The 27,759-nt window shown below is 45.9% G+C and overlaps 1 protein-coding gene across 1 annotated transcript; it reads right to left on the bottom strand.

Annotated features, from left to right (window-relative positions):
• Window positions 1-280: 280 nt before the first annotated feature.
• On the bottom strand, window positions 281-23,050 carry LIPG (lipase G, endothelial type). The gene is made up of 10 exons (XM_016134106.2): window positions 22,681-23,050; window positions 19,681-19,862; window positions 17,863-18,042; window positions 16,639-16,750; window positions 11,722-11,943; window positions 9,708-9,950; window positions 8,969-9,089; window positions 7,827-8,045; window positions 5,067-5,171; window positions 281-2,948 (listed from the first exon to the last, which is right to left on the bottom strand). The coding sequence occupies exons 1-10, from the start codon at window positions 22,790-22,792 to the stop codon at window positions 2,927-2,929; spliced, it is 1,518 nt and encodes a 505-aa protein (XP_015989592.2). The 5' UTR covers window positions 22,793-23,050; the 3' UTR covers window positions 281-2,926.
• Window positions 23,051-27,759: the final 4,709 nt, after the last annotated feature.

The raw sequence follows: 27,759 nt of genomic DNA, 5'->3' as shown, positions 1-27,759 counted from the left end.
ACACTTTAACATTCAAGACTAGAAATGAGGTCAAATTGACATGATTCGTCCGACTTCATAGTGCTAGATCAGCGTAGGATTGCTAAAATTTAACTACAAGATTGAACGATTTATAGGATCCCCTTGTCTATCGCCCTGCCTCCAGAAAATTACAATTAATTCCTGAAGAATACATGGCAATATCCAATTCCTCCTTCCTTTTTTTTTTTGTACCTTATGTGTAGCATATACTGTATTCTTTTTTTTAAATAAATTTATTTATTTATTTATTTAGATTAGTTTCAAACATACAGTACATTGGTTAGACCATTTCCCATTTTTTCAATCAGCAATAATTGGATTTTTAGCTGGGTCCATGTGCACCCTGAATAAAGATAGTATATCCCAACTTTCTATGTGACTATGATTTCTGGCCAAATGAATGCGGGCGGTTTCTCAATCATTCCTTTCTACCTTCTCATGGCTGGCTACAAGGGGACCTAAGGGGGTACTTCGGACTGTAGAGAATAAGCGAACATCCTATGAATGACGCGACAAGAAACGAAGAGCATAACCCACTTTTGGCCTTGTAGAGCAAACCTCAGTACCAGCTGGGCGTTTAAAACAATAGATAAATCTGCCTGGGTTAAGTCACTGTTATCTAGGTCACAGGCAACCAAGCCTATATCCTCACCGACGTTCCCCAAGGTCCAGCCACCCTCCCTGTGCTCCCTAACATCCACCTTCAGACCTTTCTACTGCAGTTTAAATAATTTTTCTCCTTGTTCTCTATTGAAAGGAGTTGTTATTCGCTTCCTACCAAAAATTAGTTCCAAATAAAGGCTATAGCTTACATTAAAATAACTTTCTGTCAAACCCTAGGCTTGGGTAGCCATAATGCTCTCAAATTTTAAGAATTGGGTTGCCAGACCACTAGGAATTTTGTAAATTTTTATTATTTTTCGTTAAAAATGTTTTAATGGAAAAAACTTGACATCGGCTAATCTTTAAAAACTAACCATATATTTGTTTTACACATTATATACATTCGAGAAATAAATAAATGTTCTAAGTAGCATAGAAAAGCATCATCGTATATATACATATAAATCTTCAAGCTGAATGTATAAATACAGGACCCAATGAGATTTGATTCCCAAGGCTTCCATTGCTAAAAACAGGTTGGAAGTAACCAGGATGCACCATTAATAATATAAGCTCTACTTTGGCTAGAATGCAGTCACAGAAGCAACAGAAGATACAATCGGATTGAGAAAATACCTCGACTTAACACTTGACTGATTACGTCTTCTGAAGTGCGGCATTAAACAATGATACAACTTTGGCACAATACAGATAAAAACAGTTTCCTTTAAAACCTAAGTACAAAGAAAACCACTCTTCTCCCTACCTGAACTCATATCTCCTTCTAAATAAAACATCATCCATAAAAAGCTCAACCCTTTGGCATAGTTGTTCTTCCAGTTATATATTAATAAAAGAGCTTAAGGTTTTATGAATGGCTCTGAAAAAAGTTTCTTGTTTGCCACATCCGGGGCAAGTTGTTAAGAAATGGCTGTAGAAGTCTTGATGAAGGTGCAGGGGTGAACGTACCACAGGCTTTGTCTCCAGGAAACCTGGGTCTTCACCTGGCTCCACCACCAACTTGGTACATAATTCTAGGCATGTGGCTGAACCTCACTGAGCCTCAATTTTGTAATACAGAGATAATTATAGCTGCCCTGTTCACTGCCTGCTGTGAGTCTCTAATTAGGTGAAGGACATGTTAACCTTTTGAAAATAAAAAAGGGCTTCTCAGGTATCATGTATATTAATTCAAATGAAAATTTGGAGCCTATTCCAAGTTGAACACAGAAAAGGGGCTGGTTTTAGAACAAGGTATTCCAAAGAGGTAAAAAACATTGTGTTAAATCTTAGCACCAGCTTCTTAACAGGCGATGGTTCTACATAAACAGATACATATAAGATAATTAATACCTTCTATCTTTGTGAACAGAAGAGATTTTACTACAAAGCAATCATGTCTGGCAACTGGACATCATTCTGATCTTTTTTCAGCATATATGATACTCTGTTTGTTACTCTGCCGGTGATCGAACATGTCACTCTCAGGGGAAATGCTCTTAATAACTAAGAAGAAATAGGTAGAAACCACGGAAAGCCTTGGGTTCCCAACTCTTTCATCCTATAGCCTCACAATAATGTTCCTTGTACCTATATCACATGGATATTCATGGATCATACATACTGAAAAGGAGTCTACAAATCCCAGCCCCATTAAAGTGCTAAATAAACATTTGTCCAACCGAAAAAAAAAAAATGAGCAATGGAAAAATAAGAAAGCCAATGACGTGTGCTTTAGGGACAAAGTGAGTTAAGGAGCAGGAGAGAATGTCAAAAAAGTAACAGGTATTTTTTCAAATCTGCCCATTGAACCCCAAAAGCAAGGATCTCAGCATCACCCCAGACCTCCTCTCCCCTCTCTGGGTAAACAAAGTCACAGGTCTGCCATGCTGACCTGAGTCAGTTCCCAGCATGAAGACCACCCACTCTGACTCTAGTCAGGCCAGGCAGCTGACAGCCCTCCAGGCGGAGCCACCTTAGATCCAGTGTTCTTTGTCAGGCAAAGCACAGGCTCATCCAGCCATTCAGAAACCAGCCCAGTGTGCACAGAGGCCCAGGCATTCGGCCGTCTGCACACAGTGCTGGCGTTAGAGCTCTTCTAGGACAGCAGCAGGAAGAGCAGTGTGCAGTCCCTTCTGGCAAGAAGTCCCAGTTGTCATAGGAGGCAAGGTCCTGGGCCCAGCAAGCAGGCTCTTCGCTGTGCTCCAGGGTCAAGGCCAAGAAGGGTCCTTCCAGGTGGGTCCTCAGCAATAACTTTCCTCCATGTACTTGGAAGGCGGGGCAGGTGACCTTGCTGGCACTCTCAAGGAAGCTCTAGGGTTGGGCTGAAAGGAATCAGGTGAGAGGCGTTCACTAGCTTGCTTAGCAAACACATCAGCCCCTAGTGAGAGTTTGCCCTGTTCACCTCATAACCAAGCTGTCTTTCACACCTACCGAACTCTTTTCCTTGCTTCCCTTTCAGAACGAATGGACAAGATCCTGAGTGCTTCTTTCTTCCCCTCCCCCACCAAGCCACAGATTTACTTTAAGAAACATCACACCAGAGCCCTCTCTAGGTTCCTAGTTCCATACTCCTCATGCTGGCCTGGCATGTACATATTTAGCACCATACTCACACACAACACACATACACGAACACAAACATGCACACACAAGCACACACACACAATTGTGGGGAGAACTATTAATGAGTCCTCTTTGCCTTGATCAAGAGAGACTAGAACAGCAGAAAGGGAACAAGACAGAGTCCAGAGATCCTGATTCTAGTCTTAGCTACACTAACTTGCTAAGCTCTTGGACCTCTCAGTCTCCTTGTCAGTGGAGAGGTGAGCAATGTCCGGGTCAGCAGAGAAATACTGAAGCCTAGGGATGTCATGGCTTCCAAGCGTTAATTTTTATTATTTGGGTTCCTATGGTTTCCTGTTCCTCTGTGGGTGAAGGAAAGGATGACTTGTTTTCTCAAAGAGATAGTATAAGATAAGTTATAGTATTCTCAACAGTTAGAAAGTTCTGAAGGGGAAAATAAGGAGAATATCTTATTGGATATTTTATCATAAGAATAGCAATCCTCCCTGGGCGTGTCCAATCTACATAGCTGTTCTGAGGATCAATGAAGTTAATACATGCAGAAGCACTCAGAAGGGTATATAGATCTGAATACAAATGTAAAGAATTAAAATTATTTTTATAGCAGAAAATTACATGAAGTTACAGTAGACCGAGTCACTTAATTAGTTGGGCAGTTTCAGAGTCTCACAAGTCCTGTGATCACCGAGCTTGTGGTCATACTGATGCTCCTGAACAGGAGACAGAGCAGCTGGGGTACAGCCTGGCCCTCAGGGTTGGCAGACGGTTAATCACAGGGAACCTCAGCACAGGTGCAGCTGCTTGATAATTGATACCCAGATCAAGGTGAGGGGGATTTAGCTGAACGAGTGGAACCTCCATGTTCAAGAAAGAGCTCAAGCTTTATAGTAAACCAATCTGTTTTAGTCCGCGCTCTGCCATCACCAGCTGGGGGACCTGGAAAGAGTGGCCTAAAATCCCTGATCCTCAGTTTCCTCAGCTGTACACAGGGTCAACAACGCCAACGTCGTGGTGTCGATGATAAAAGTAAATGAGCTATTGAATGGAAGACACTGAATGCAGGATGGGCACATGCTACGTGCTCAGTGTGTGTTAGCAGCAGCATTATCTAGAACCTCAGTTAGGGCAAGATGCAGGGGCCAGTGGGAGGCTGGTCTCCCTCCTCAGCAGGTGTTTAGGCTCCAAGATATGTGATAGCATGTGATGGATTCCTCCTTTTGATGTGCCCACTGCCTTCTACCATGTGATATCAGACCTTCCTCAATTCTGAAATAATAGGACTCCAGCACAGAGCAATAGGACAGTGATGCAAGATGACCCCTTTGCCTGATTAAATACCACACACGTGAGCATTCCTGCTTCCCGAAAAGGGGAAGAATTGCTCACTGATATCCCCACACCAACCTGGGTTCCTGAAAACCTAACAAGGGAGACTATACCATGTGCTTCGCCTTTACCTCACACCCGACTCCCCTCTCCAACCAGGTACCCAGAAGGAAGCTTGGGACCCTGGAATTTCCCACAGCCCTGGTCACTACGAAGAAGTTCCGTCTAAGACAGTGCATGGGCACCAACTTCAGGAACTTCGTTACTAAAAGACTTCATTCCACCAGGACCATGGGCTGTGACCCTTACAGGTGAGGCAGAGCAAGAGGCCGAGGGACATTAATACCTTCCAACATCCTGTGTATTCCACTGATTTGCCTATCTCCTTCCCAGCAGAAGGTCAGCTTTATAAAGGAAAGAAATGTCATCTGTTTTGTTCACTGCTATGTCCAAGCGCCCAGACCGAAGTCCACACATGCTAGGTGCCCATTGACATACACTGCATGAACACATCAGAAAGTCCCGGTTACCTAGTTTCGTTTTTCATTCTCCAGTTGTCCGGACACTTGTGAAACCAGAGCTCTTGGCCAGGGGATATGCTGGTGTTCTCAGGGTCTTCCGCACAGAAAGCAAATCTAGGAAGAAAAAGAAACCGGTGAGGCAGCCAAAAGCTGCAGAGGGAAAGGTACACGACTGTGCATTAACCAGGTGGTGGTTTTGGATCCAAGATGGACAGAGCGAGGAGAAAGGAAAAGTTTTCATCATGCCACACCCTGACTCAAGAACTTTTAGAACTCCCCGCTGCAGCTACAAGCACTCTAAACCATGTCTTACTTTGACATCTGCCACAGTTTGGCACATGCAGACTTTATTTACACACCTTCCACCATCTTCCTTCTGTCTATCCTAAACATTTGCCTGCCTTTCAAGGCATGGCAACTCTGAAGCCTCCCTGACTGCCCAAGCCCTTGACCTCTCAATTCAATAGAAAAGCATATACCGATATGTATAAATGTTGCTTTTGCTATTGTCGTTACTTCTTATGGCATGGAGTTAATAATGAATGTTTTGTCTTATTTTAACACGTTATACACTGGTTTGAATTGTTTGTGGATTCCTGCTAATCTTCTCTATATTGTTGCAATTTTAGTATATGTGCTGCCAAAGTGAGCACTGGATTCCTATATCTATGGAAAACTGTAAACTCCTTAAATGGAGGAACCCCTGTCCAGAGCTCATAAGTATCCATTGTCAAGCGTAACTGCAACTCGGCTACAAGTCAAAATCAAAGGTTCAGGAAATGGACAACCAAGATCACAAAACAATTAGTGACCTAACAACCATTTCAACTATAACTTATAGCTAAATCCTGTGGGCTACCCTAGCTTTGGTGGTGTGTGGTTAGCCTGACCCCATGACCAAGAGATGTATGGGACATCTGACCCTGCTGCTGGCCCAGAGGACAAAAGCCACAATCAGAACGGCTTTAAGAACCTTTACTAGGAAGCCCAATCAGTACATAAACATATAAAAATGTGACTCTGGCCTTATCGCAATTAGAAAAAATTAAAACAACAGTAGGGGACCAGTTCATATCCAACGGGATTGCAAAAATGTTTCACCAAATGTAAGTGAGGAGAAGAAAGGGAAACTCAAATAAGATTGAAAACTGGTCCAATCACTTTGGAAAGAGAGTTAATACCTAGTCAAGTTGGAGAAGACATGTACGATAAACCGGGGATTCCACTTTTTAGTATCCTTGCTCCAAAGGAGCCCTCACACATATGCACAAGAAAAATGTCCAAGGATGTTCATCCCAGCACTATCTGTGACTATAAGAAAGTAGCAACCACTTAAATACTTAGCAGAATGATGATAAAACTATTGTTTACACCATGATTGCTTACATACAGAAGTTAAATGTGAAGAGACTAGATCTATATGTATCGGATAAATTTCATAAACAATGTGGAATGAAAGAAAAGCAACTTGTTAAGGAATATGTCCACTCATGTAAACTTCAGGAGCCTCCAAAACAATTCTGTATATTGGTATGGATACAAATAGACATATGAAAGGTATAAAAATCATGAAGGAGGGAAAGACACTAACATTAGTTAATGTTGGAAGATCCATACCTATGGTTTGAAAGGGGAGGAATCAGACAGAGGAAAGGCATAAAGGGGCTTCAACTCTATCAGTAATGTGTTACCCTTTTGAAATCTATCTGCAACCAATGTGGAAAACCACTTAACATTTGTAAAGTTTCGGTGGTTCATTATGTTTGAAATATTTTTTTAAATGATCATCTTTCTGCTACCACACCTGTAGGCATAGGTTCCACTTAATAAGCAGCAAGAGAAGGAAAAAGACACACGGCTATTTAGATCACCCCGTCTGGCACCCCCCTCCCCAGTTCATAAGTTTCTAGACCAGAATCACTCAGACAAGGGACCCAAGCCTCCACTCACCCACATAGTCAAGCTGTGCCAGAGGTGATGGATGGAATCTGAACATGGGAAGAAGTGTAATGGAAAAGATGCCAGATGAGGCATGAAGAGCTTGGAGGCTGCTTGCTACCACCTCGAAGCCGGCAGGGACCTCCCAGAGGCCTGCTAAAGAAGTTGACGAAGGAAGCCCCCTTTCTTGACAAAGGTCTCCCAGGCTCCCCTGACTTCTGCTTAGAAAGAAACCTGCTCGGAAAGTCAAGGCACAGTCTAGGGTCTAAAGGATTTTTCGTGCTAGGTTTGGGATTAACGGACATGAAGAAATTGCCAGCTGGCATGGCATAGAGGATTCTGTTACCCGACCTCACCCCATGTCCTTGACTCAGAGCTTCCAAAGGAGGGGTCTAATGCTCTGAAAATAGAATGCTGAGGAAACCAGGTCTTCCCACAGGCCTCATCCTGGGGGCTCCCTGGTTTGCTCAGCATAGGAGCAAGCATAAACTTTTGGTTGCATGGACCCCACGACAAGGCAGCACTCCTAAAGAGCCCTGTCCAGGAGCAGCCCCACTTCCTCCAGGGCCAACACAGGGCCTGGTAAACAGAACAGGCGCTGGAATTGTCTCTCAGCCAAGGGCCTGAGATTAGGGCACAAACTGCACCACTGTTAACAAAGAACTTGATCTAGGATTCACTTTTCTTTGAAAAGATATTCGGGGTTTGGCCCATGAGCTCTGGATGTGGAAGGATCGAAGGTGCTTGCTTAGCAAAGGAAAGGACATTGCAAAGGCATACGCCTTCTGCTCACCACTGACATGGGGCCGGAAAGGGTCACGAGGCACTTACTTCCGCTGGGTTTCCCCAGACTTGACCCGGATGCGCCTGATATTCAGTTCCTGCATGGACTTGCGAGATTGAGAGAAGTAGCTGTGAAACTCCTTCCACAGGTTGTACCAGGGCTGAGATACTTTCTCCCAGGTGAGTTTGATCTTCAAGAGGTATCCCAAATCCTCTTCAGTGTAGACCAGGAAGGTATTGGTGGCATTCAGCCCGATTTGCTCCACTCTGCAAGGGGAGAGAAAAAGCTGGTCTCGCTCTCCTGCCACCTGGAGAACTGCCTCATCATACAGCAGCACCTGCTCCCCACAGACTGGAAAGAAATGAGCAAGAGGTCCCTCCCCCATGCGCAGCGCATCCCACCAGCAGGACCAAGGTGAAAGCGTGTGCCAAGTTGACATAGAGGTAAGTTTGCCTATAGCATCCCAGCTTCTTATCAAAACCACTCCTGAGCACTCCCTCATTTATGCCACTTCCTGGAGATATGGGACCAAAAAAAAAAAAAAAAAATGAGAAAGCCCAGGGAAGTCATATCCCCATCCAACAGTATCTTCTTCCTTTCAGCCTCCAGGCATCTGTCTCTCTCTGGCCCACTCTTGCCTGTCCCTCTCACCTGGCACTTGGGGAGGCTACCTCACCCCATGTGTATGCATACAAACCTTGTCTCCCAACTAAACTCTGATCCCTGAGAGCGAGTACTTTGATGATGTTGCTTTGCAATCCCAGCATTATTCAGCATGATGCTTTGTACCTTAGGAGTGTTCAACAGATATATGCAGATTGCTATGTGCCTCTCCCACAGATATTTAGAAATGGCCCCTTATAGGACGTTTACGATGCTCAAACCTCCTAAAGCTTCAGGTGTCAGGCATTGTCTAAAATTAAACAGCACTTTCTGCCTCGCTGATCCAGCAGCTTTTCACACTGTTGATTCACCCTGGGAGCTTCCCTCCCAGAAATGTTTTGCATCCAGGGCTTGTGGAGAGTGTACAAAGAGACAGAGGACTGCAGAGGCCACTGGAACCACCCAGCTCCTCCCCCAGGCACTGGGACTACACTCTCCTGCCCTTGTTCACACGCTCCTGCGCTCTCTCCTTCCCAAACCAACTTGTTCTCTGTCCTGACCCCAGCAAAGGGAACTCGTGACTTACATTTCCAAACGTAGATTCTGGGAGTCTGCGTCGGTGCCATAAAGAGTGACATAAAAGGCAGGCTCAGTTTCTTCCACATTCTCATAGCTGAAGACATGGATTTTCACCTGATAATGATAAACTGCAGAAATAGCAGAATAAAGACTTTCGTGAGTCTTGTTTGTCATCCCAGGGCACCCTGACTCAAACTGAGTCACCCATCACATTTGAGTTTTTAGGGACTGTCATCCCTTTGGTCCATCCCAGCTTCCAGCTTCTCTCTGGTCTTGTTCTGTCCCATGGCATAAGAGATTACTGAGGTATGGGAGCTCTGAGCCTGGGGTACAGGAGGACTTTTGGGGTCCTGGCTCAGCTACTTTCCAGCCTTGAATTAAATCTTATAGTTTTATAAAATATTATTAAAAAGCAGGATATCATTTTGATCCTCTGTCCTACCTCAGATTCGTTGTGATGATCAAATGAGATAGATAAGGAACGGCTTTGAAAAAAAGGCGAGGTAGAGATTTAAGATACTGATATTGTGGAGTGATGATTCGCATCACAAAAGAGTCCCCATCATTTACGTTTAAAGACTAACTTTCCCAAGGCATGCACAATGGAATCTGATTTGCCGTGATTTGAGTTAACGGGGCTGGCCACATCTCCCGGGCTGGGATGTACCCTGGTCCACCCTGTAGTATTTGGAAGGAGGGTAAAGATGAAAGTCCTGCTTCAGAGCACAGCAGGGATTGAGGGTTACCTTTGAAAGGCATGTCTGCCCGTGTTTTTAGGTACATCTTGGTGTTCTTCTTATTCCTTGTTTTCTTGGCATTGTAGCCAATATTATTACAACGGTTCTTCCGGCAGCTGAGACAGATCCCCTTTTTGAAGCGATTTGAGTCCGCGCACTGGAACGCAAAGCTGGGCTTGTCCTGATTCATCAGGGAGTCAATAAAGAGGTAGACAGACCGTTCATGCTCACATTTCATCGCCTCTGCGATTGCTGAGGGAGGAAGAGACCAAGAATACCCAGGATAAGCCACTTCTCAATGATTTGCCCACTCAATCAATACGCACTGTGCACTTCATCGGTAATAACTACTTTTATTGTTGCTGTTAGTGTTCTTGTTTGTATAATTCTTAATATATGCCTGGTGATGTACTAGACTCCCATGAAGATTTAGGAGAACTAAGGACTATGCCTGCCATCTAACTGCTTGCTCTTCGGGAGGGAAGACAGTATGAATACACAGAGTGCACACAATAGGCACTTAACAGGCTGACGAAGACCAGTGGTACAGTAGGAGTCACCAGGTCCTGATGCGGTTGTATAGTGACAAAATGCTGGAAATGGATCAGATGCTAGCTCAGGGCTCCGCAAACTACAACTTTCAGGCTGGCCACCTGTTTTTATAAATAAAGTTTTATTGGAACACAGCCACACTCATTTGTTTATATATATTATCCGTGGCTGCTTTCATGCTACAACAGCAGAGTGGAGTGGCTGAAAGACTCTATGGCCTACAAAGCCTAAAATATTTACTAGCTGACCCTTTAAGAAAATGTTTGCCAACCCCTTGCAGTCCAATCCTTTCAATTATAGATTATGACCCAAAGGTCATGAAGGTGAAGTTATTTGCTCAGGCTCACACGGTTGGTTGTAACTTAGGAGTATAATTTGGATATGCTGGCCCATAGTACATCATTATGTCTTATAACCAGAAGCTAAAGTCAATAGTTCAAGTAAATCCTGGGACCTGGAGAAAAACTTGGCAAAGCCACCCCCAGTCCTTCCTCACTAACATCACCAGCTTTAGGAAATGCCACCTTCCCATCCCCTGAGGCAGGGCTGAACTCCCCTCACACGGACCACCGAGCTCCTGAGGGGCTACTTGGACAATATCATATTGGGAGAAGGCAACAGTCTTAAGACTGAGTGGTGGAGTAGGACACCCAAGGGCACAACATAAGAGTGGAGAGAGCTGACTAGGACCAAGACTTAGAAAAGTTGCCAGGATCCAAGGCCGTGAGTGAATGAGAAACTCCAAAAGGGATTAGTCACTGGGGCCACACCTCAATTTCAGCAGCAAATTCAGTTCAGCCCCAGTCTTCAGGGAATCGGCTCAGGCAGTCAGAAGATAAATTATAAGTGAATGGAGAAAGCAGTTTGGTTTTACTTTTTAAAAATGTTACCAAAAATTACATTATAGTGCATCTGGGCACTATAGAATATTATGCAGCCTTCAAAAAGGGTAAGGAAAGTAGGTATATATGCTCCGATGTTTAAGAATGTCCATAATATATTATGATTGAAAAAGGAAAGTTACAGAACAATGTACTTCTGAAAAATATAATTACACATACACACCCAAATAAATGTGCAAAGAAAATGTCTGGAAAGACACATGAAACTGTTCATTCATATTGGCTACTTCTGAAGAGTGATAGTAGGAGTGGGAGTGGAAGATAAGGAGGAATTTTTATCTTTTGCTTTATGCAATTCTATATCGCTTGATTTTCTTCACCAAACATGTACAGCTTTTGCTATAAAAAGAAATTAACCAATAATCACTGTGACCTCAAAGCAGGAGAAGGCAGAGCAGAGCCCACAGAAAGGCTGCTCACAGGCTTGTGGGGTGATGAACGGCACACAGCGTTAGAGGGCACTGCGGGGGGAGGTGGGAATGACGGAATGAGAGTGGCTGGGAGCTCCAGCAGCTCTGGCTGATTTAAGAGGAGATGCGGTAACATGAAGCAGAAAATCAAGAACTCACTTCCGTCTGCAAGCGACCCCAAGATGTCGTTGAGTCCACAGCCTGGCTGGGAGTCACCCCCATTGGGATAAATGTCGACGTGGCCCACAGGCATGCGAATCCCAATGCTCAAGCCAAAAGAACGCGTGTAGGTGTGGAGGACGTCCACGAAGTCAGCATCGTCAGGGGACAGCCTCTTGTGGATGTCCACGCCTTCAAACATGGGTCCAGCAGGATCCAGACCTACAGCAGGAGGAGCCAAAATTAACTGTGTCAGGGGCACCAAGTCAGAGTCCAGAGCTGAAGTTAAATCCGAGTGTAGAGAACGACCCATCCTCGCAGCCCAGCCCTGTGAATCTCAATACGCATGGTGCCCACAGTCCAGGAACTCACACTTTCCCGGCACCTTCACCTGTCCTGACACCTCAGCTGACTCAGTAAACCAGCCACGAGCTTCCCCCTGACAGGCAGCTCCACGGAACCACAGACTGTCAGAACTAGAGCAATTCTAGAACAAACTCAAGCTGAGTGAAACTAAGCCCTTTGCCCCATTTAACCTGCCCCTGAGCACCTTCCACAGCCTCAGTTTACAGGCTTTTTACAGAATAACTAAGCGACCCACATCTGGAGGAAAGACTCGGTCTCCCCATACTGAGTTATCTGTGTTAGGACTTCTCTCCCCTACCCTTTGGTGATGAATCAGGCCCAGGAGTGGAATGGTGAGCATGGGTGGACACCAGATACACTAAGAATTCATATTCCGGGCCTCCAGAATTCCTCTACTTTGCAGCTACAAAGAGAAAACCTTTTTGCCTGCAAACTTTTTGTATTGAACAGGCAAGCAGCTCTGTAGAGAACACAGTTCTCACATTTGAATCACCACGAATATCAGTGGGGAGCCTGTTACAAATTCAGATTCCACTTTGTAGCTACAAAAAACTCTGGAAAAACACACCAGCCACCTGTTACCTGTGTGTACGGATGTTAGGGGAGAGGGCGGGGGAGAGAACTGGGCAGGTAGTGGCAGCCATAAGAGAGACTTTCACCATCTTTTAATTTTGGAACCATAGAAATATAAAACCATTCAAAATAAGATTTTGCAAACCATAAAATGCAGATTCCCCGACCCCCTAGAGATTGGGAGGTCTGATGTATTTACTCCCCAGGGGATCCTAAAATTAGGTGGGCTGTGGACCAGATTTCAAAAAACTTCTCCATGCTTCAGTATTATCTATAAAGTGGAATCTGAACATCTTAATTCATGCAGTTCATGTGAGATAGTAAGAGAATAAGAGTTTGTCGATGTAAATACTAGCTATTACCAAGCCCAAATAATTATGGGAACTGAATTTAAGCTGACCTGGAAGGCTCTTTGCACTACAGGCAAAGTTAGGAGGAAAAAATACATGGCAGCAGCAGAAGTAATTTCGCTCCCAAGGGGACATTTGGCAATGTCTGGAGACATTTTTGGTTGTCACTATTGGGGGAAGGAGGAGAGAAGCTACTAGCACCTAGTGGGTAGAAGCCAAGGATGCTGATAAACATCCAACAATGCTCAGGGCAGCTCCCACGATTAAGGAGTAACTGGCCCAAAACGTGACTAGTGCCAAGACTGAGAAACTCTGATCTAGAAACAGCAAGGCAAGGAGGAGATGTGACCAAGAACAGTCATAAAAAGGAGGAGATGGATAATACTGTCTTCCCCAGACCCCAGTGCCATAGAACCAAGGAGCACACAGAGAGGCCCGAGACGAGAATTTTAAGATAAACAAAAGGCAGAGCTATTGTCTAGAGTGGACAATAAATCTGTAGAACTCATTACTCATGAGAACTGACAGAGGCTGAAACTCTTAAGTCATTGCCAGAAGAAGTTTAGACAAAAGTACAGAAGATGAAGGCAGAAAGGGAGCCCAGGTTGCTTGTGGGCTCATCCCCAGCCCAGGACCCAAAAGAAGGTGGTGCAAAAGCAGAGTAGCCCATGTTTTACAGGCTGCAAGGACCAGGGTACTGATACAAGCGGCCTCTCTTTGCCTCTCGCCATGGTCTCAGGAGGAAAAAAAAAAGAAAGAAAGAGGAACATTCTGCTTTGCAACCAGTATAAGAGAAGGGCTCTTTGCTTGATGTGAACAGAAGTCTCCACCAGACGGTCAGTGCCATGGAAACCAGGCTGTGCTGGAGGAATGCAGGCTGCCGATGGGGCTTCTTGACAGGCTGGGCGGCGGCAAGGCTGAGCCTTCTCTTACCCAGACTGACCCGGCCTGACACATAGTCAGGGCCCGTGGACTCTGGGGAGAAGTTGCACAATTTTTTTTTTTTTTAAACTAGAAATGGGAGGGTGAACTTATCCCCTCCAAAAAGAAAGAAGATGAAGAAATGCTCCTTTTTTCAGTTAGCCAGACTCCTCCAAAAGTGCTCTGTCCAACAAATGGAACACGCACACACACACACACACACACACACACACTCACATGCACACACATGTACACACAGGAAAGCCTCTGCATCCTGGACTGGCAGAGCAAAGCCTGCTGCACTATAACAGCATCTTCATCTCTACGAATAGGAGAGAGGCCGCACCGTGGCTAGGTTCAAGCTCTGGAATCTGACAGCTTGGGTTTGAGTCCCAGCCCTGCTACTTAGGGTGTAAGATACTAGGCCCATTACTCAAACACTGACTCATAGTTTCTCCATCTGTAAAATACAGCCAAAAGGACCCCTTTTGCCTGGGCGTTCTGTGGCTTAGAGACAGCATAACATACCTGTCACACATTAAGTACTTGACGTGAGGTAGCATCTAGCCGAGAGACTGAAGAGCGAACGCTTAAATTGTATTTCTTACGTGAATGAAGATGTTTGCTTACTTATTTATAACCAACTGGATGCACGTTCAATTAGAAATATATGACCTCTTCCCTGCTGTGTCACAAACCTCTCTCGGCAAACCCCAATCCATAGCCCTCTGATCCAAGCAAGACTGGGATTCAGGTGTCCACCCTGCAGGCCAGAAACCAAGGACCCCCTGGGCCTCTGCACAGCAATATCAGTGCTCTCAGGCCCCCTCAAGGTGCAATCCCTGGTCCTCGTACTAGTCAAGACTACCTGATTCTCAAGCCCATGAGAAGTCTGAGGGGAGAGGACAGTGCGCAAGCCTTGCCATCAGACATGCGCAACAGCCAATGTCAGGTCAGCCAAATAACCTCCGAGGTGCTGCTTGGCAACTGGACAGAGGCCGCTCCTTCCTGTCATGCTCATCCCAGGCTCCTGCTCCACATCGAAGGGCCAGAAAGGAGGAGCTGCATTCAGGCCATGCAGAAAGAAGGAGCTGCCATGCTCCAGGCAGACAGCTCAGAGAACTAATTAGCATTCTGGCAGCGAAGCCCACACCTCAGCAGCTGCCACCCAAACAGGCAGGGGGAAAAAACTGGAATGTTCCTCACTAACCCCATCAGATTTCAGATTTAGAAATAGGGAAAGAGGGGCTCTGCAGCTTATCTTTGTTGCAGTGGCTCTCTGGTGGGGACCTGGTGTGTGCTAGCCCAGCTCTGAATATCAGCTGCTTCTCACGGGGTCTGGAGGAGGTGCTTAGACAGAAGGACCCACAGTGGCTTAAGGTGGTACAGCTTTTCACTGGCAGTGAATTAATGAGTGGTCGTGTGTGGCCACATGAGCACTGCCCACTCACATAGCTCAGGCCCCACGGTCTTTATCAAAAATAAAGTCTCAGGCTATGCTGAATCAAACCACTGGATCTAAAGAAGTGTGTGTGTATGCGTGTGCATGTGTGTGTGTGTGCACACATTAGACTTTAGCCCAGGACAATGATTTAAGGAGGGCACTAAAACCTCACAAATACATATTTTTTAATCTACCCCACCAACTTATTGCTAAAACCTGCACTTCTACCTTTACTAAACCTCTCTCTAGCTGAGAATGCCCTTCTAGCTGAGTCCCGTTTCAAAATGAAAACACTGCTGAGAAAGTAATAGATCAACTCTGTCCTTTCGGGTGAGTAACTGGGCCCTTAGTTTGTTGGGGACAAGGAGAAAGCTGAGAGCGAAGACAATTAAAAGAATGCTGGAGGGATAAAAGTTCAGGGCAACAAATCTGCCATTCATTTTAGCCTACAGGAAGTCCTGTATATGTACTGGAGGGAGCCCCGAACTGGGAAAGAGAATCTTTCCCCTTTTCACAGTCATTAAATAATTAGATCCAAACTCTCATATCAAAAGCTCGCTAAAACAGAAAGCTCGATTTTCTATTGACAATCTGGGTACCAATATCAGAAGGGTCTCTTTAAAGACAAAGTTCAACCACCCGTTCTAAACAGGTCATTAATACTAATAAATATGCCGGGTAAACATTGGAAAGAGGCTGTTGCTGGATGAAATAGAAGTCAGAGGCAGACTTCAAACCACTCACTCTTTTCCCTTGAGGTCCTGGAGTATCACGGGCAGAGACGGAAAGTGAGCCCCAGAAGCTGGGAGGCTAGGCCTCCCCCTTGGCTTCTGCCTTTTAATTATTAGCTGTTTGCCCCTGGGTGTTTCCTCACCTATCAGGCCAGACCAGTGGATTTCAAATTGCATTCCCAGTGCCCTGAGACCCTGTTACTCCCCTGGGGAAGGGGAAGGCCCTAACAGCAAGGCTAACACTGCCTACCACCACGCACCCAGCTGCAACCAGAACATAAGTTCTGTTTCACGTATTGGGTGCTGCATACGCTCAGTTTTGAAAAAAAAAAAGGGGTGGGGGGTGGGGAAGGTGGGTTCTGTGACTAAATAGAATGTTTAAAAAGCTCTGGATTAGACATTCTCCAGTTTTCTTCCAAAGCTTACCCTCTATGGATCACTCATTCTGCCTCTCTGGTACAGAAAAGCCAGCTCGTCAGAGATGTTGAGGGAGCTTCGGGAACCAGCTGTTCATGGAGGAAGCAGAGCTTACCCGTAATTCTGCCCACTGTGCCTTTTACAAAGTTGCCGGTGTACCCAGCCGCATGAGCTCCAAGGCTGTAGCCAATCAAGTGAACATTCTTGAGAGAAAAGTCATCCTTCTCCTGCAGTAAATCACAAAAGTTTGTGAGTGAGGAGTGTGGTCGCAAACCCACAGCGTCCCCTATAATTCAATAGTTCAATTATGACAAGGAGGAGCCAGGGGCAAGACTTCCCAGGGCATGGCTGGCTTTGCTGGCAATGCAACATAGATGGAACATAGCTAGCAAAGAGGTCAAAGGACTTGGCCGCACTGCAAATGCCAAGTGCCGGGGGCAGGTTGTGACTAGAGGCTGCATACCTGACCCTTCCCCTACATGTTGCCTGTTCTTTCTGGTGGCGCAGGGATGGTAGTGTGGAGGTCAGAGCCACCAGATTCACTGGAGACTAAGTGCCAGCCACGGGCTATGACGGCAAACTCCTTTCTGGCCCTCTTAGGCCCCAGGAACAATGCCCTCACAAGCACCTCAGAGTTGAAGCATTGGACCCTGACACTCCACTAGAGGGGCTTGAGAAGGTGGAGATTTGACACCACAGCTTAGAAACAAAGCCCTACAAAACAACCAAGGCAGAAGACTGAGAGGCTGCTCAAGAACCCTAACCAGAATTCTGCCAATAAGTCATCAGAGTCCATGGGCAAAAGGAAGGTCAGGCTGGAAGGGCCCAGATATTCGGGTCACTTTGCCAATGCACTCCTGCCCCTAGATAAGTCCACTGATTTGGGCAAATCATTAACCTATAAAAAGTAAGTTTAAGACCTCTAAATGTGTTAATGTCTGTAAGGCTGTCCTTCCCCACTCTCAACAGTCGCCCTTCAGGCAAGAGCAGACTTCAGTAGGTTTGTAAGATAAGCCAGTCCTGGCTCCTGCCCATTCCCAACCAACCTAAGGGCATCGGTTTGTAAGATCAGCAAGTAATGACCCCTAAGGCAAATTTGTTCTCCATCAGATAAAGTAATAGGAAAAATCCAGAGATATTTAATTGAAAAGCTCTCTAAAAGTCCCAGTTTTCAAGTATTTCAAGCAATACTTAATCTAATAAAAAACCCGAATCCCAAAGATTTTGATCAGACATCTGAAATTCATTGTAACACACAGTCTGACCTGTATTTCTTAAGAGGGTTTGGGTTCGGGATCCTGCTTGTGAAGGAAGATGACTCCCTTTCATGCTCAGTTACCTGCAGCCAGTCAAGCATCCTTGCAATGCTGCGTCCCACCGCCTGAGTGTTATTGACTGCATCCATGTAAATCTGGTGGGCCAAGGGGAGCCAGTCAACCACCACGATGTTGGCTTCTTTCTCTCTTGTATGCAGGGCTGACACGAGTTTGTACAACCAATTTTCAAACATGCCACTCAACTGCAGAGAAAACAGGACTTTAAAAAAAAAATTCTTTCGGTTTCAGAAATACTAATGAAAATGAAATTCGGTCCCATGACCCTCTCCCCAGCCTATTCCATAACGTTCACATTGACTGATCAGGGACAAAATATTTGCACATGAGCAGGGCCAGCCACAGGCAGGGTTTCTATGTGGGTGTTTGTCTTCCATTGTTCTTTACATCCCCATTTTTTCCCACCAAAACTTTCATAGCTGCTGCTCCCCTTTCTGATAGTGCCACTGTGATATATGCATTGGTTGCAATATTGACCTGAGGTTAGCCTAAGTCCTTATCACAGTCAGGCAAGTGGCCTGCTCCATCATTCAATGGCAACTGGGATGGCTTGCCTTGGAGAATTAGCTTCTCTCTTGGAGATGCAGGAAGATGCTGTCTCTAGGCAAATGCAATTAATGATGACCCTCTCTCACAACCCTTCTCTGTCATCCCCCTGAACCCCAAAGTAGAGAAGATCCGTCCCAGGAATGCCAAATTAGAACTCAGAACACATTTTCCCACAGAAACAAAGTAAAAATGGTGATGAAGTCCAGTTGTAAACCTATCCACAAGTACATTATCAGATAAATAGATTTTCTGTGCCTGGCCTGGGAACCCAAATACCATTTACAATCTTGCTTCTTATCGGAAACTGCTGTTCCAAGTTCCAAACATTACAAAAGAACTTTCTGCAATGCAACCCATTTGTAAGTTGCAGGCAGTTTGTATTTTTATTTTGACAGGGGGCCTTTTAAAAAGTTCAAATGCATGATTCTAACTGTGGGCTGTGGGATGAGGATAAATCAACAAGCGTTTAATTATCTCTTCGATCACATTAGGTAGGTAGGCACCTAACCCTTCACCCTCCTAGGCCTGACCCCAACAGTGGGTGATAGACCTAAAGACCCAGAAAGCATGTAACGGATATGAATTTCTCACCATTCAGAGAAGGAATGTCCCCTCCCAATTAGCTCAGGCAGAAACCTGCTCACTTAATAGTGCCATTTTCCTACAGACTGTCATTATATGAATGAATAAATCCCTTGCTGGTCAAAAGCTTCTGAAGCTGAGTGTTAAAGCCCTTTTTTTTGTTGAAGTCTGTCATGGGCTTTTGAATGTGAATTGCTCAGCTAGGGCACATAAAGAGCCCCAATGCCTTTAAACGGAGCCATCTCTATGCAAACAGGAGGGCACCACGCCAACAGTGGCCAGCAAGCCAGGCCAGCTGGCTCTTCATAGATTCTCTGAGCCAGTCAAGTTGTTTCAGTTCATCTCAGCTCTTAGGGAGGGATGGCCCCCATGAGGCAGTGGTTGACCAATGTTAATTAAGTGTAATTAGAGGGGTCCTTAAGAGCCAGCGAAGCTGGGCTGCTGCCCTCAGGAGAGCCACTGTTTGAAAGCCCGCTATATACCAGCATTAAATACCACCCTGCTGGAGTCCAGATTGCCCCCTCAGCAAAGTGCCCATTACATTCTTCACAGCTATCTGAAATACAAGCAGCCCACAAGAAAAGAGCGGGGAGACAGAGTCGAATCTGAAAGCACCAGTATTCTTTTTAATTGACCAAAACAAAGGAAACCAAATCTGTGTAAAGCTGCAGAGCTCTCTCCCCTGGGCTCACCGTCCATCCATGAATGATGAAAAAGGTTTTGGCTGTCATGTTGAAGCCACAGTCTTCTAGGGACTGGTTGTGGCCAAGGGAGAGGTAGCATCCTTCATGCTCTGGATCCTCGGAGGTGCGGAGGTTAAACTTCACCTTGGGTTTGGCAGCAGTCTGTACACCCCCGGCTTTGTGGAGCTCATCTGGGGAGAAAGAACAGAGAGTGGGTGCATCTAATGAGCACTAATAGTGAGATATCTGGGGTCTAGTTCTAATGCAACTTTGATTAAATTACTTTACCCCTCTGGGTTCTCGTTTTTACATCTGCTGCATGTTTGCTCCTCACCTCCGGGAAGAGTTGCAAAGATATTATAAAAGGGACATCTCATTTATATTTAAGAGTCTTATTAGTCACTAGTATTAATTACTGTGACTCTGAAATAAACAGGTCTCTCTTGCTTTTCTCTCTTCTTCCCTATCAAAACGAGTTCTCCTTCCTTCCCTCAAGTTACAACTTTTAGCGTATGGGCCCTCAATTCTTTTCCTAAAATGCTTAGAGTTAGCAGTTAAGTTGCAGAATTCAGAAATTTTCACAAATTTATGCTACATACACAGTATATTATATAACACTCCAGCAGGGTCTGGGAGCATTCTCCCTCAAACACACTAATATTTTTCCAGGGAAATACATGACTGATCACATTCAAGGGCAAAAAGAAAATTTCAAGTAGCCTCCTTTTGGTTCAAGTCAGATTTGCTGCCAAATCAGATTTGCTGACCTGGTAAGGCCAGGTCAGGGCAGGTCTTGCTGCCAAACAGGTTACAAAACAAATTTTCCAAATTCAAGAGATTTGGGGTTTTGGAAAGAAGCTGTTGACCTATCATCTAATGGGCTTTCCCTAGTGCTCCCATCTCAATTCCAGCACTTACTCCAAAAACCTCAGGCATCCTCAGCGCTCCTTGCGGTGCCAGGCATGGGCCAGACTTTCTTCTAGTTTGTTCAATAAATGACTAAAGCCAAGGACAAACTCACAAGAGCAAGCAAGACCGCTCCCTCCAGCTGCACTGCTCACACATGGTGCCATCTGAGAGATGGTCCTGCTCCCAAAACACAGCCGATGTCACTGATGGACCCTATGGCCCTCAAGCACTAGGTGCTGTCATCAGCACACTCTCTCAGTGGTCATAAATGAACCCATCCAGCATTTTTTCAGCCATCTAGGAAACCATTCCTTGAAAACAGGCTAAACAATTAAAACATCAAACTCTCCCGTCACCCAGAAATGACAGGAGAAAAGATAACAAATGACTATCCCAGGAGCTTCATTTTATCCCAGAGTTAAGCAAATGAAATCATGGAAAGAGAAGCCAGAATGGTGGAGAGGGGGTTGGTGAATCAGGAGGAGGGGAGAGGTGGAGGATAAGAATGAACCAGATGTAAAAAGGACAGGGTTCCAGAAAATGCAACTAAATACACAGGAGCAGAACTTTGTCATTAAAGTAATGAACAAAAACCCCAACCAGCAGAAATTTGAACCATGGACATAACTAGTTTGACACCTCCTTAATTTCCACCCAGATAGCCACTCACATAGAGACCAGATGGGGAATTCTAGGAGAAAAGGAAAAGGAGTTTACTGGCTTCCTGGGACAGATTGGTGGATAAACCCACATATTGACATAAAAGACTTGACTTAGCAGCTGGCTTCTCTGACCACAGAGTTCTCTAACCTCATTTCTACTACTCTCATCCTGGTCGCTTCAGCTTCCGGAACTGCATGATTATTCTTCACCCAGATTGTTCTCATGGCTCATTCTCTCACCTTCTTCAGTTCCTTGCTCTTGGTGGTCAGCTTCTCAAAGAGGGAAGCCTGACCACAGATTAAAACGGTACCACCTTCTCCCTCAAGAATCCCATACCTTTCTCCTCTGCTTTATTTTCTCCATAATGGTAAGGACTATTTATATATTTTAACTAGATTCCTGTCTGTCTTCCCACCACTGAAATATAAGCTCCATGAGGGCAGGGGTTTTCACCTAGAAGTATTTAAGCAGGCATGCAATGAATACTTTTTTGAATGAATGAGATGGCCCACTAATACTCAGAATCACAGAACACAGAAGTTGAAAGAGAAGTTCTCATTTGACAGGAGAGCAACTAGAGATTCTAACTACCACAGGTCACACTTCTACTTAGCACCAGAGTTGGGATCATGCTAAGTAAAGCAAGGCTTTCCCATTCATTCATTCAAATTAACCCTCCCACTCATAGATATAACTGATATGGACCTACATCATTTGGCCCGAACCCAAAAGAATAATAGATGAAATAACCGAGTACAGTCAAGGCATTCCCCTGGCACTCCTAGATGACCCTACCCTCATTCCTGAGCAGGCTTCTTCCAGTGGAAGAGGCTGGGATGCAGAACTCAGAAAAAAAGACAAGCTAGCAGCTAGGAGGAGGAAGGTGAGGAGAGACGTAGGAAGAAGAGGCATGGTTGGAAAGAGTGTTGAGGAGGAGGCTGGCACCCTGGGGGAATGAACCCGGCAGTTTCTGGGCACAAGTCACTCACCAAATACTTCCTGCCACCTTAACTTGCAAAACACACGGAGACTAGAAGGAGGAGCACCTTGTAAGAGAGTTCTTTCTAACAACCGTCATGACTCACAAATCTCCAGGTTCAAAGATGAGGGAGGACAAGTTCGAAGAGCTGTTGGCAGCCATCTGGGCTGACTGGACAGCACAGATTAAGGTACCCAACCAACGGAAGCGAGGAGGGTAAGGCGAAAGCTAGCGGGTGAGGGCACAAGCCAGCCTGCGACCTCTCGATGCTCTGCTAGGGATGCCCTGGTCAGACGCGGGAAGGAACAAGTGAACTGCAAGGCTGATTAGGAGCAAAGAGCGCATCAAGGAAGGAAGGATTCTGCAGGAACCAAAAGGGACTGAAAATCGGTCGGCAAGACAGAGGCGCCCGGCACAGAAAAAGCAGTTGAGGGGTAATAAAAAGAAGTGCACGTTACCTTGCAGCGGCCCCTCTGCACCAAGGGTTGCGGGGCCTCCCGCGGCAAAGCAACAATAGACACTCCAGAGGCAGAGCAGAGGAATGAACTTTCTCATCCTTCCCCGCCACATCCCGAATCAGGGTTTAAAAAAAAAAAAAAAAATGCCTCTCTGGCTCTCTGGGTTTCTAGTACTTCGAGCGGATAAGACTCGAAGTGGGCACCTTAGACAGCTGAAGGTGGAAAAAGTAGAAAATGAAAACTTGGCTAAACTGAGCAGCCGAGCGGTGGAGGGAGTGTGAAGGGACTTGAACCAGAACCAGATCCGCCCTCACTGGTGTCGCCAGCCCGGGGAGCAAGGGCTCGCCACTGTCACACTGCGCGCTCCCCGCGAGGTAAGTTTTTAAACTATCGGAGTCATCTGACCCATCGCCAGATAGTGATTTGCATAATTTATTCCCGTCCCCGGACTCTGATTGGTCACACCTTCGCTGACGCCAGAACCGAGACTCCCAAAGTTTGAATGAAAGCGCCGCACACCCACCACGTGGACTCTTGCACGCGCAGCCTTGCGTTCGCCCAGCCTGCTCCGCGCGCGAGCCGCCGCGCTCCGGCCACCCCACTCCCTCCTAGTGCCCACTCCCGAACCCCAGGTTCTTCGTTCTCCCCTGCCGCCCCAGGAAGACCATTGCCCGGAAACCCTGCGTCCGCTGTGGACGAGATCCCTGGGGAAGGAAGGTCATGCTCTCCAAGGTGCAAAGCCACCCTCGCGCCTGAAATGATCTCTCCGCACCCCTGGCCAAGGGTCCGGAGGGAGAAGAGCCACCTGGTGGCCCCTTTGGTCCTTCTCCCTTCACTCCAGTCGAGCGAAGCCCGCAACAGGTGCAGAAAGCGTTAATAGGACAATAATCGGGCAGAGCTGAGCGACTGAGGACTGTGGCCGTGGCGTCAGGATCGCACAAGCCTTTCTAGGAGTCCTCGTCCCGCCCTCCGCTGCAAAACTCGCTGCGAGTCGCTCAACTTCTCCAAGGTCTTTCCTTTGTCCCCAATACCCGTGGTACCAGTTCCTACCGCTTAGGGATGTTGAGGGAAATTAAAAGAGATAATGTAATAGCGCGCCTAGTGCGGCGCCTGCCACGTGGTAAGCCCTCTTAACTTGGGCTTGGGGGACCGGGGGGACACCAGGCAACACTCCCCAAAGGAACAGTGAGCCGAGCTTAGGGGGCTCGGGCGCGTGACTAGCGCTGGGTCTCAGCGGATGCGCGCAACTATCTGTTAAGTGGAATTAAGCAGCTCCTTCCTCTCATTATTTCCCCCTTCTCTCTTTCCTTTTATTTGATTCGGGTCCCTGCTCCTCGCTCAGGTCTCAGGTCCCGGCTTCGACTCCGCCCGGGTGACCCCGGGACCGAAGGTGGCGAGCGCGGGAGAACTCGGCCCAGAGTCCGCGTCTGACGCAGAGGAGCGGGAGCGGAGCCCGAAGGGCGGCGGCCGGGACAGCTGGGGCGGGCTGCGCCTCGGCAACCCTTGGGGGCGCCAGGGCGGCGGGAGAGGCAGAAAGCGCCGCCGCAGGGCTGCGCACCGCCAGCCCGCCGGGTTCCTGCCAACCTGGGCTGGCACTGCAAGGCTGTCCCCGGCAACTGGTCCCACTCCTGCCTGGGGAGGAACACCGAGCGCCCCAGCAGCCCCGCGCCGCTTCCTCCCGGGAGGAATCGCGTGGAGACGCCAGTCGCGAGGAGCAGGTCCTGTTTCGACCTATCCTCCTTACTTTTGTCACTTCGGCTGCTCACGGAGAACGGTGTGTCTCTCCTGTGTGTTATCATTCATTATTAATAAGAAGCAGGTTGCTTAATTTTTTTAAGTCTAAAACTCGGTGCACTTTATGAGATGGTAAACGCCACCTCCAGGTATGTTGCTTCTGACCCTCTCCTGCTCTCCTCTATTGGCAAACGACACAGCTATAAGTCAGGAATTTTCTCCATTTTACACACGGAAAAACTGAGTCGTGGGGACAGGCTGCAGGTTTGAACGAAATCTTAACAGTTTGGTCTCTCTCCTCCGCTCTAGGTTTAATGTGGCCCGTTAACCTTTAACTATGAGCCCCTGGGGAAAAATGTCTCCACCTATCAGTAACTGAGGCAGTAGTAGGTAACTTATGGGGCAAAAAATCCCCTTCTCTGTTCTGAGTTGCTTAAAGCCAGAGTCCCTAGAACCGTAACTGGACTGTGTGGAGGATAGATGTTGGGGACCTTTGTCACAGGTTATAATGAGATCTCCTAAAGGAGCTAGGTATTCCTGCAAAGTTAGTCATATCGTTGGGGGAGCGGAGGGGGGTGTGGCATGCAGATTCGGCAAAATCAACATCCATTTTTTAACCACCGAGATTATGAAAGCATTTAAGTTTGATTGCTGGTTGCTTAGAATGCCCTCCTGTGTTTCTATTTTAAAATATCATGTGAGAACTTTCAAGAACGTAATGAAATCATAGTCACAGCATTAGAGTAATGTATAATATCAACTGTGTGTCATGCATCATACTTTCCAGAAGAGCCAAAAGGAGATCTGGGGAGCCTCCTGTGTGCATGAAGTCCCTGCCTGGAGAGTTTCAGCAGAAACTTCTGTTCATTTTGTAGTCAAAATTTCAAGGTCTCAGGCTACTCTAGCAAAGGACTCTGGTCATTCTTTCTGGTTGCCCAACATCTGAATACACTTACCTGTGCTGGAGGAATGAATCCCCTTCTTGTGAGAGGAGCCCACTTTCCGTTACAGAGGCTGAAAAGCAAACACACACCTTTCTATCCTCCTTTGTAGTTCGAATTTCCCATTTAAACTCAGCCTACCAAATTCTGAACTGGAAGCTCGTGCAGCTGGACACGCTCCACTCTGCTAATGGGGCAGCAGCAGGGGCAGCCAGCTCCGGCTTTCTGTGGCAGCAATGGGGTTACCACCAGTTGGGGTCACCACCAGATCAGTCTGCCTGAGTACATCTGCCGAGCCCGGTTCTTCTTTCCTGCAGAGATTGTGGTTGCTACTCAATATCATTTTAATGAGTTCCTTTTCTGCATAAATGAGCCAGAGACCCTATTGCTTACGACTAAGAAGACTTGATCATCAGATGCTTATTGAGCAAATGCTAGGGGCAAAACAATTAGGCAGAGCACCCCCAGGTGGGCAGCACCACCCCATCTTTCACCGCCCTCCCTTTCTCTCTCTGCCTTCCTGCCTTACTGGCCTTGTCTTCAGTTCCTCTATCTGTACTATCCAGTATCGTCCGACCCACGAGCTAGCTGTGGCTATCGAGCACTTGAAATGTAGCTAGTCTGAACTGAGATGTCCCTTGAGTGTAAAATACACACCAGATTGCGAAGACTTAAAACAAATATATATTTATATATAAATAAATATATATATTACTGCATTCTTAATTGTTATGTTGGTTAAATGTTGAAATAACAATATTTTGGATATCCCGACTTAAGTAAAATATAATGCTAAAATTAATTTCATCTTTCACTTTTTACTTTTTATAATGTGGTTGCTGGAGAAATTTTAATTATATACGCGGCTCACATTATATTTCTATTGATCATCATAAAGCATCTAGAGTTGGCCCTTGACCTAGTTAATGCTTACTCTTATCCAACTTCGGATATCTGCTTGTGTCCTGTCTTCAGTAAAACTTTACCTGACGTCTGGCCTAGGTTTCCTATGTTTGACATAAGAAATGTCCAAACCTGTAGAGAATTTTTATGAGTTTATTTGAGGCAAACTGATGACATATGCCAGAAGCAAAATCTCAAACACTCCCAAGAATAACTGTTTGCAGTTTCTTTTATGCATTTGAGATTAAAGTGGGAGAACACAAGGCAAGGACTGGATTACAAAATAGTTAAGATTTTGTGCTCTCTTGAGGGTGGTCACCTATGAGAAGGAGGGGTCTGAAAGGGGGCATTTCAAAGGTGTGTTAACCCTAATGCTCAGAAAGAATGGACAGGGCTGGCCTAAGGCAAAGATAAACATTTTACTAAAGAAGCTATTTGCCCGGAGTGTGACTACTCACCATCACCTGCCCAGTTAGGAATTTACGATTAGACACCCTTAAGGCTACTTTCCATAGAATTCCTTTTCTGTCCACACCTATAAGCATGCTATTTTCTTTTATAGAACTTACCTAGGTCTGTAATTAGACGTTATTTATTTAGCTATTTGATTAATGTCCATCTCCCTGTTAGAATATAAGCTCCATGAAAGCTGCAACTGGGTTTGTTTGCTTTTATTTCCTTGTTCTCCTCACAGAACCTGGCATAAAGCCTGGCTCATAGAAAGAGCTCAGTAAGTATTTGTTAAATGATTACATAAATGAAGTGTGTTATGAATCTCCAAGAAGGAGATTTGCCAAACTGATTTGGCCATAGAACTCTATCCCCAAGAAGGATTTAGGGGCTGTAACTACAGAGGAAATTAACTGAGCCCAAATTTAAATCTCCATTTGCAGAATGACCTCGGATGTCCTACATGCCGAAGGTATAGGTAGGTTGTTTTGGGTTTTTGTTGTTGTTTTCTATGTTTCCCTTCCTCAGCAAATCACAAACTCCAATTCTTTGAATTCTTCCTCTTAAATGACTTCTAAAAGGAGCTGAATGATTCTCTTTAATAAAGAGACTTGCATGCAAATTCACACATGCAGCTCATGCGTGGCTGTATGTTTTTCTCCTGCATATATACAGGCACGGAGCCTGTGAAATAGTGGGTTTAACCACAGTTGGGGTAGTTTAAAGGAATTTACCTGAGAGACCACTGGGCCTGGCACATTTTTCAGGGGAGAGATAATGCATGGTAAAGGGCTACATTATCAATTGACCAAGAAGAGCATGAGACCCAGCGAAAGGCTGTCAAGTTCCACTCACCACCGTCCCCACCCGCCATCCAAAAAAAAAAAAATCCAGAGTGGCTTAGCGTAGAATGTCATTTTAATTCATTATGTTAATAATCTTCCCCAACTGGCCCTACACACAAAAGCTAAATGATTACTGGGAGATCAGCCTGGGACTTCAAGATTCTGAGCAGGCCTGGAGATGAGCACCTCCCAGGAGAAGGACCGTA

The sequence above is a fragment of the Rousettus aegyptiacus genome, unplaced genomic scaffold (genome assembly GCF_014176215.1).
Source record: "Rousettus aegyptiacus isolate mRouAeg1 unplaced genomic scaffold, mRouAeg1.p scaffold_m13_p_12, whole genome shotgun sequence".
Taxonomy (NCBI): Eukaryota; Metazoa; Chordata; class Mammalia; order Chiroptera; family Pteropodidae; genus Rousettus; species Rousettus aegyptiacus.
Note: the sequence above shows the minus strand (reverse complement) of the source record. Positions and strands in the feature narration are given on the sequence as shown.

Excerpts from the sequence above, each read along its gene's own strand:
- LIPG (XM_016134106.2), bottom strand. The coding sequence starts at position 22,792 with ATGTGGCGGGGAAGGATGAGAAAGTTCATTCCTCTGCTCTGCCTCTGG. Across the intron at positions 9,951-11,721 it reads GGGGTCGCTTGCAGACGGAA|CAATCGCAGAGGCGATGAAA; the intron begins GTGAGTTCTTGA and ends TTCCTCCCTCAG. Across the intron at positions 2,949-5,066 it reads AGAATGAAAAACGAAACTAG|CCCAACCCTAGAGCTTCCTT; the intron begins GTAACCGGGACT and ends GATTCCTTTCAG.